Raw genomic sequence first — 9680 nt, 5'->3', positions numbered from 1 at the left:
GTGAGACATGCATGGAAGCAGATGGACGAGAAAAAAAATATTGGCCCATGCCTGTGTAACCTCAGCTTGTGGGTTCTGTGGGGCAGTACTTGGAAGGAGTTGCAAAGAACCAAATTTAAACAAAACAGTTTACTTTACTTAACAAATAACACTATTAAAACATTTAAATATTTAAGCACCCTTGGTAAGTCCCAGCAGCCTTGCATTTTCAAGTCCCTATTTATGAAGTCTAATGATAATAAGTAAGTCCAATTCTTCTTTGCTGGTGGTTGGTTTTGAAGACTTCTGGGGCTTGGTGAATGGGCTTCAAGATGATGAAGGTTCCCAGAAAACTCTCACCATTTACATACACAAAAACCCTTAAACAAGGTGTTAAGGGCTTAATAAAATCAATCAAGGTCCCAGCCTGGTAGCCTTGCTTCCTCCAACCTCATGAGTTCTGCAGCATTCTGCTTCTTTTCAGACTCCACCCCTTTCTGGGTCATCCCATTCTGACACAGGGGTTACACCTGCAGCCTGTCTCCCCAACACAACAGCTCTGCAGAATTGCGGGCAGGGAAAGACTATAATTCCCATAAGGCATTGGGCGTGGAACGTCCCGGAGAGCTCTGCAAAGGGCGGACTACATTTCCCAGAGCGCATTGCAGTCGAGCTCACTCATTGGAGGGCTCGGCGACTACGTTTCCCCGGAAGCGCTGGGCTTCATGCTCACGTGAATCTCCTGGAAGTTGGTTCGCTTTTGGCCCAAGAAACTGATCGAGGTTTTCCGCCGAGGAATCCGTCAGAATAAACCTCTACGATGTTCCTGCAGTTCTATCTCAATGAACAGGGAGACAGGGTCTACACGCTCAAGGTGGGAAACTTACCCCATATCTTACAGCTGCATGGTGACCCGTTGTATCCCCCAAATCCCGGATGCTGATTTGCCTCTGCTTTTCCCCAGGTTCAAAAGAATAGTTGTGGGTATTTGGCACTCCAGTGGGATCTTTGTATGCCCCCTTGATCACTCCCAGCCATTTATTTTTTTTCTTAAATGAGTTTAAGATGCGTTTCTAGTCCTCGTGGCTACGTGGGAGACGTGTGCCAGAGACACATGGTAGAAAAGAAGGACGAGGAAGGTTTTATTTATTTATTTATTTATTTATTTACTTACTTATTTATTATTAGACTTATATACCGCCCTCCCCCGAAGGGCTCAGGGCGGTTCACAACAAGTAATAAATAACAGACACCATACAAAAAGTAATGGTGTACATTAAAACACAGCGTTCAATCATAAAACATTTCAGAACAACAGCAACAGATGGCGTCCAATAATTAAAATTCCTCTAAGAAGGGAACAGCAGGGCCCCAGTTGTTAGAAAAAGGATGCTGGGGTTTGGTTCCCTCCCACCTATAGTCGCAATCTGTTTTGAACTTAAAGCTCTTCCCCGAAGCATTCACAGATTCAAAATGTGCTAAGTATTTTTTGAAGAACCGTTTAATGCGCTAACAATACAATAGATGATATAAAAGCTACTCTTTGGTGTTCTCTAACACGGAAGGGGGCACCTCTGTTCTACAAGCAGGATCCTCTAAATTATAGGAAATATTCATGTTCTCTCCAGATGTTATGGATCATAGTTCCTTATCATGCCCTGCCAGCATCATGCTGGCAGGGGATGATGGGAGCTGTAGTCTATAACATCTGGAGGGTCAGCTGAAGCCTGACACCTGTGCCTCTAAACTGGACTTGAGGGTTTTCCAGGTGGTGTGGTCATAATGTTTTACCCGCATCTGTGGCTGGCATCTTCTCTCGAGCTGATCTCTCCGTGACACACCTCTGAAGATGCCAGCTGTGAATGTCAGGAAAACATGAGAAGCAAACAGATGTGGGATCAGTGCTGGGTAGGCACTAGGACCCAGGTGGAGCATTCTACAACAAAGAAAGGCTGGAATGCTTTGTTCTGGGGTGGAGAAATATACAAGTCTACTATTACCTTTCTGTGGTGCTTGTTTCATGCCCTGGGCTCCTGCACCAAAAAGGCCCTGTCTCGCATACCTACCAAACGAGCTACTTTGATTATTTGGACAGAGGAGGGCTTCTTCCCTCCCTCTTAATTCCCAGGCAGAAACTGAGTGATAGTAGTTGTCTCTGTGAAATGTATAGTCAGGGGTGCTCACAAATTGTCCTCCCTTTCTTTCCATGCCTTCCAGAAGATAGACCCCTCTGGCCAGCCGACGTGCTCAGCCCATCCTGCCCAAGCCCCCAGACGGCTGGGGTACTCTCGCCACAGGATCACCATCAAGAAACGCTTTGGTGTCTTGATGACCCAGCAGCCTCGACCGGTGGTATAAACCGTGTTCCTTTTGTCGTCAGCTGACACTGATGCGGCCCATCAAGATGGGATCAGCTTTTTCCAGGGTCACCTTGGAGCCATGCATGGTGAAAGAATAAGAGCTGCATCTCCCTTACATGGTCTGCTTCTCTGTTGGACTAGGGATGCCTCCGGTGTGTTTAAATCTGTTTTCGTCACAACATGCTGTTTTGTTTGGTGAAACGAGGAAATGCGGGGGGGTTTGGGCAAGAGGGATTCGAAACGCCTTCCCACAGTTTCTGTTTGAAATTGGCCGTGTAATTTCTGACCCCAAATAAAGAGAATGCTCCATTGTTTTATGCACCATTGTTTTATTTCATTAACGTGAAAAAATGGTAGCGGAGTTGTTAGAGCAAGGAATCCTGGGTGGCCGGGTTTGTTGGAAGCATTTAAGTACAGGAGGGAGAGCTTCTGTGGTTGGTTTGAAAGAGCCGGATCTCAAAGCATAGGGGATAAGGATTGAAGTCTATAAAATTAAGCATGGGGTAGAAAATGCTGGGACAGAGAGAATTTTTTCTCTCTTTCTCACAATACTAGAACCAGGGGGCATACATTGAAAATGCTGGGGGGAAGAATTAGGACTAATAAAAGGAAACACTTCTTCACGCAACGTGTGATTGGTGTTTGGAATATGCTGCCTCAGGCGGTGGTGATGACCAGTAACCTGGATAGCTTTAAAAAGGGGCTTGGACAGATTTATGGAGGAGAAGTCGATTTATGGCTACCAATCTTGATCCTCTTTGATCTGAGATTGCAAATGCCTTAACAGTCCAGGTGCTCGGGAGCAACAGCCGCAGAAGGCCATTGCTTTCACATCCTGCATGTGAGCTCCCAAAGGCACCTGGTGGGCCACTGTGAGTAGCAGAGAGCTGGACAAGATGGACTCTGGTCTGATCCAGCTGGCTTGTTCTTATGTTCTTATGTTTTATAGCAGTTGGCTGGAGCAGGCTTCCATTTTAGACAGGAAACAACAAGGAATGACAATCAAACAGTGTGCCCCTGAGCCATGGGAAAGACGAGGTTTGGATGACAGTGTGAAGGTTCTCTGTTGCTACATCTTGTGGATTTTATTTGTTTATTTTACAATATTTGTAAAGTCTGAAGGAGACGGTCTTTCCTTTAGCAGTGTTTTTTCCTCTGGCCAACCTGAATCCTTCTCTTCATGAATTGCTGTGTGTTTCCGTTGTTCAGGCAGTCACTATCCTTTCATGAGATAAGTAAACACACCGATTAGCATCAATGCAGTTCAGAGTAGAACGATCGCTTGGGGCTCAGCTACACCTTGCTCGTTCCTCTGTGTTTATTGTAAACAGCTTTTTTGTCCTTTGCAGATGCAGCTTCCAGAACTTTTTTTATCAGGAACTGTGTTGGGAGAGAGGGGAAAGTTTTAGCCTTTTCCTTGCCTGATGTTTTTTGGCTATGGCAGGTCTTATTACCCATCCCATGCTGTGTATCTCTGTTTTGCCCAGTATGAGTTAACAGGGTTTTTTGGATAGGGGATGACTTTTTCTCTGCTATTTTCACTTTACAGAGAAAGGTCTAAAGCCTTCCTTCCTCTTTCCCCCTCTCCCCAATACCATTAGCCCCCTTTTCCCCTCTCCCCAATAGCAAAAAAGCAGTCCTAAGGAGCTTTTAGCCTAGCAAGGGATAAAATAAGAACTATCTTTTATGATGGAGGATAAAAGCAATATTGGTTTTTTGCAACCAGATAATATTTGGCTTTGCATTGAATGGCTGATCGTCTTTGTTTCAGCCATATGACTCGTGAAACTAAATTGTACATGCAGGACACAATTATGAAAAAAAAATGATCTAAATTTAGTAAAAGCAACAGATCAGTGCCTAGTTCAAGCTATCAAGTTTCATGTTCTGGTAACAGTGCAGCAACGGTTCCCAACCCGCAACCCATTCTGGGGTCCTCGTACTTAGAAAAGCACTGATAATAGAATCCCTGCAGTTTATCCTTTGCAATATTGGCTATAAAATGTGGTTGTTCCAGAAACCCAGCATGTGCCGTGTTAGATTAAATGTGCAGAGCGCTGTTCTCCCGTCATAAAGTGCACAAACGTTGGCTGCCAGTCTGTTTCAGGGACACTGCTCTTAAGAGCCGGGCAGGTGCTTATCTTTCAAAGCCTCGAACCGCCTGGGTGCAGAATATTTGGAGGGCTGCCAGTCATGTATGAACGTGCCCAGCTGTTAAGATGTTTTATTGCCCTCTGCTCTGTACCCTTGCAGAAGTTAGGGGAGTTTGGTGTTCCCGACTGGGGCTTCCTGTATGTTTGGGGGGATGATTATGGAGGAAGGTGGGATTTAGGGAGGAAAGGGAGCCCGCATGCAGCCAACTTCTCTCAGTTTCTCCTCTGCAATGAGTGGCATCCTATTTTGCAGAACTGCCGCCAAGACACCAAAAAGCTCCTAAAGCAATTGGACCATTGTCAGAAATGCTATCGATATTAATTTTGAAACGCGGATGGTGGTTTTGGAGCCAAGCGTGTTTGGCTCGACACCCGTTCCAGCTGCAATCATTCTTAAGACTTGTTTTATCACCATCTCGATACAGTTAATAGCTGCACACTGTTGAGATGGTTTAATGGTTTTATGTTGCCCTATAATCTGCTGAAACGCTTTAATTGTTTCGTATTGCCGTGTGAAATGTGAGCCGCCCCAGGCCGAAAGGAGAAGGGTGGCTTATTAAATCTAATGAAATAAAAAAAGAAATATTATTAATCTAATGAAGAAATATTTAATCTAATGAAATAAAAAAAAAAATGTGTACTACAAGGACCCTGAGTGGATGCAATGAAATTAAATAAAACCTAAAACTGTTTAGTCAGGGGTTTTTTTTTGGGGGGGGGGGGGGGGGGAAGGGGATGGAGGTGGGTGATTTCTAGCAAAATTGCTAAGCTGCCCTGAGTCTACATTAGAAAAGGCCAGCAGTGATGGAGGAATATAGCCAACTTTGACCGGCCTTGTGTGTAAGCATAGGTAATTATATTGATATAGTTGTGTTTCTAATGTGTGAAAAAGCCATATTTTTTTTAAAACAGTATTTTCCAATTCAGGTCAAGCAAATCAGTCACATCAGCTTGGTCGCAGCTTTCTTCTCACGTTTATACCATTTCCTCAGTTTCAGACTCGTCTGTTTTGTTCGTATATATTTTATTCACTCCAACGGGACCCTCCGTGACAGAAAAACTACAGCTCCCGGCAGCCTTTGCGCGCCGCCCTGGCGCTCCTCGGTCCCCACCCCCCCCCCTCCTCCTTGGACCGGCTTTTTTTGGAGAAGCAGCAAGCCCGGCAACAGTAGCCGGTAGATGGTCACGACTTCTGCGCATGTGCCAAAAACAAGGAGGGGGGGGTGGGAGGATGTGGACAACTCAGGCGAGCGCTGCTCTTTTTCCCCCTCCGCCCCTCCCACATGGAAACCGGCTTCTGAGGCAGCCGCGCGCGGACAGCAGCAGTAGCAGCGGCGGCTCGTCGCGCGCGTGCGCCTCAGGCGATTTAAGGGGAGGCGCGAGACCCGACCGAACGCCGCGGCGCGCGCCTCGAGGTAAACAGATTAACGGTCGCTCAACTGCCGCCCGTTTCCCCTTCACTGGGCAGCGACGTGCACGCACCTGCGCTTCTCTCTGCGGCTCCTGTCTTCTATTTCGTTTTATTAAAGGGGTTCTTGTGTTTTTTTCTCACAGTCGTCCATTCGGGGAGGGGGGCTGGTCTTCCAGGACAGACCTTGCAAGTCTGGGGAAAGTCCCCTTGGCACAAGCCAGAGGGGTGGTCTCCTAGGACAAACCTTGTTAGTCCAGGGTGAATGTCATTTGGCACAAACCAGGGGGGGTTGTCTTCTAGGGCAAACCTTGCTAGGCTGAGGAAAGTGGTACAAGCCAGAGGGGTGGTCGTCTAGGGGAAACCTTGCTAGGCTGAGGAAAGTGCCCCTTGGCACAAGCCGGAGGGGTGGTCTTCTAGATCAAACCTTGCTAGGCTGAGGAAAGTGCCCCTTGGCACAAGCCAGAGGGGTGGTCTTCTAGGGCAAACCTTGCTAGGCTGAGGAAAGTGCCCCTTGGCACAAGCCAGAGGAGTGGTCTTGCACTCCATTGACACAGTTTGCCCGTTGGGCGCTGCTTCATGTGTCCAAGGTTTTGTGGGTCTTGTGCATGCTTTGTACATGGTCTCTCTGCCCGTGGTCTTCCTCATCTTCTCACCCCTGTCTGGCTTGTCTCTACACCAGTTCTCCATGCTGGGGAAATGTGACATGCCTGCTGTGTGCTCACGTTTCTCTGCCCCCCCCCCTCCCCAAGACATGCACACCATTGCGCTCCTGATGGCATCACCAAATGATATTCCTTGTTACATGGTAATCCATAGTATTTTTGGGCTTACTTTACACTGCCTTGCAGTACTAGGCATTCAACTGCCCTGAATGCTTTGTGGAATAACAGATGTGCACCCTGATATGGGGTTTTTATTGCATATTGGGGTCCTCAGTGTAAAAATGACGTACCTCTGCTTTTTTATGTAAAATGGCCAAGTTACATATATTCATTCTTACTTTTCCAGGACCCTATAGGGAATGTGCATTCTTTTGCCCTGCCAGAGGGTTTGGTCATTCTCTTGTCCATCAAATGGTTATCTCCTCACACTAGAGCCTTTGAAAAACCACCAGGAATCTGTGGAGAAAATTCTTTTACGCTGACAACTTCTTAAGGAGTTACTGCACCATTTTTAAATCCTTGCACTGGAACATCGTGAAAGTCTTTTGTTCTTGTTTCGGACTCTGAAGCCTCTTTCTTCATTCTTTCTGCACCAGAATCATAAGTGAACTTTCCAGCAAAAAGTATGCGCTTTCCTTGCATGGTATACTGCAAGCAAGTGGATCATCATCTGAGACCCTCCTGCCTTTTCCAGCTCTTTGAACATTTTTGCACTGAGATTTTCCAACGTGGAAAGAAATTACCTCTATGCATTTTGCTGTGCCAAAAAATATTTTCTTAATAAACTGAAGCTTTTGCCATGAGCTGTGAGACGACTTCTTACTGGTGTACAATAATGCCAAGAAATTGCAGTACGGCCCTTTGGCAGTTAAAGATGACAACTGTCTTTTGTTTGGGTGGATAGGCTACCTCGCGGAACATACAACTGTGACGTGTTTGCCTCATAAATAGTAATATTTGAACCAGTCGTCTGTGAAATACTAGTTGCAAAATCATGGGGGGTCAAGGTTCTTTTGATCACGCCTGGAAAAAATACGCTTAGATATGTGTAGAACCCGGGGTGGTTGGGTAACTGGATCAGTTTATGAATCAATGCTAGATATGAATCTTTCTCTTAAGAGAGCCTTTGGTAACACTCTTGGCTTCTGTGTTCTCATAAATGGTGGGCATCTGATTTTTTAGCACACCAGGCAACTCCTGGGTAATACTATCAAGAAAGCAATTCTTTTTTTCCCTTCCGTTCCAACTGTCAAGATGGCTTCTGTCCGGTTCATGGTTACCCCCACCAAAATAGATGATATCCCGGGGCTGTCTGACACCAGCCCTGACCTCAGCTCCCCGCCTTCTATGTTCCCCGCGGTCCGCTTTCCAGCTCCCGTGAGAGTGTCCCCGAAACAAGTCGCAGCGAGGGCGTCAGTGACTTTTCCAGAGCCACCACGTCCCTGGCCACTGAAGCGGCTGAGGCCACGACTGAGAAGGCGGTCAATCTCCACACAAATGGGGCTGAAGGTTGGTTGCCTTTATTGTAATGTTTCGGAAAGAATGGAAACTGAATGACTGGAGATGTGAGGTGAATTTGAATGTTGCTACCGATGAAGGGTGCAGTTGTTTGAGGAGAGGACTGAAGAATGTGATGTCGTGGCTTGGGGTTTGGAAAAGTTGTGGTTTACAGTCTCTGGCCTCCAGAGATAAAGGGAAATGTTATGTCAAGCAGAGATTCAAGGTGGAAGACTGGGAAGGTTCTTGAACAGGACTGTGTAAACAGTTGTATGTCTTTCTGACATGGTATTTTGGCACGGTGGTGGCATTTTCAGGCCTGTCTGAATTTTTGGGAGTTAGCGTCATCTTGGCTTTTCCAGCGCGGTGTACTGGTTAAGATCAGCGGATTCTAATCTGGAGAACCAGGTTTGATTCCCCACTCCTCCACATGAGGGGCGAACCCTAATTTGGTGAACCAGGTTTGCTCCCCCACTCCTCCACATGAAGCCTGCTGGGTGACCGTGGGCTAGTCTCAGTTCTCTTTGAACTCTCATCCGACCTACCTCACACAGTGTCTGTTGTGGGGAGAGGAAGGAAAGGTGATTATAAGCCTTTTTGAGTCTCCTTGAAAGGCAGAGAAAAGGAGGGTATAAATCTAAGCTCGCCTCATCTCCCGATCCCTCTTGCTGGGAACACTCTCAGCATCTTAGGTAATCAAATATATGCTGTCCCTAGGCTGTGGTTTCTTCTGCTTTTGGCATCGTTGATTGTTTTGGATCTCTCTTCTTCAGTTTTTTTTTCTTCTGCCAGGAAATGCTGAGCAAGACTCATGAGACATTTTCAGTTCCCTTAATTCTGTGGATTCCCTTATTTAATGGATTTTGGGAAAAAAATTTGCCAGAGGTCAGCCTGGGCTTTGCTGAGTCACCCATGACTCAAAGTCATGTCTTCCATTGTGAAATTAATGAATAGGATCATTGAGCCTTCAAAGAGGTTTTTAAAGACAACTGTGCGGAGATCTTCTACTAGTCTCTCAAAAAGAAAGACATGCAAATAGACATATCTTTTTGTCTCTTTTATACAGCAGTGCTGAAACACAACAAGCTTCATCCTGTCTGGGATTGTGTTGGCTATGATGCCATTTCCAGTAATGTGACCTCTGCAATTTGAGGATTAGAGTAGAGGAATGCTGTATTGCATATAAAATAGCAATGCAGTGGATGCAGTTGGTGGTAAGAATTGTCCAAAAAGTCTCATATGGAAGAGCAAATATTATTCACCCAGGCTTGCAAATAAGCTACTTGCCTTGCCTGCCTGCAACGAATGAGAATCACCTGTGCACAACCTGTCAGAGATGCTTTTAACATAAGTATATCAGACAGCAGGCTCATAAATCTTTGAGTGGCTGGTACCTTTTGTGGGCATTCTTGCAAGGTTCTCATTGTGCGAACATCGATATTTGGTTGTATTGTGGAGTCATGGATCATACAATATTTAAAATACCTTCCATTTGAGAGAACCATCCTCTCCTATCCCTTTACCCTATCTTCCATGGATGTATTTGTTCTTCAAAAAATAAAAACAACATTTCCAATCAGACCTCCTCCATCTTTTCTACCAGTTGAATTCCACCCAC

General features: G+C 45.9%; 1 protein-coding gene and 1 pseudogene across 1 annotated transcript; both read left to right on the top strand.

Annotated features, from left to right (window-relative positions):
- Window positions 1-689: 689 nt before the first annotated feature.
- LOC125445244 (H/ACA ribonucleoprotein complex subunit 3-like) lies at window positions 690-2513 on the top strand. The gene is made up of 2 exons (XM_048518206.1): window positions 690-853; window positions 2197-2513. Exons 1-2 carry the CDS (start codon window positions 800-802, stop codon window positions 2335-2337), a joined length of 195 nt encoding a protein of 64 aa, XP_048374163.1. The 5' UTR covers window positions 690-799; the 3' UTR covers window positions 2338-2513.
- Window positions 2514-7649: 5136 nt separating this feature from the next.
- Window positions 7650-9680, top strand: part of LOC125444263 — a 33310-nt pseudogene continuing 31279 nt past the window's right edge.

This window comes from Sphaerodactylus townsendi, linkage group LG15 (genome assembly GCF_021028975.2).
Source record: "Sphaerodactylus townsendi isolate TG3544 linkage group LG15, MPM_Stown_v2.3, whole genome shotgun sequence".
In the NCBI taxonomy this organism is placed as follows: Eukaryota; Metazoa; Chordata; class Lepidosauria; order Squamata; family Sphaerodactylidae; genus Sphaerodactylus; species Sphaerodactylus townsendi.
This window is presented reverse-complemented; position numbering and strand designations above follow the sequence as displayed.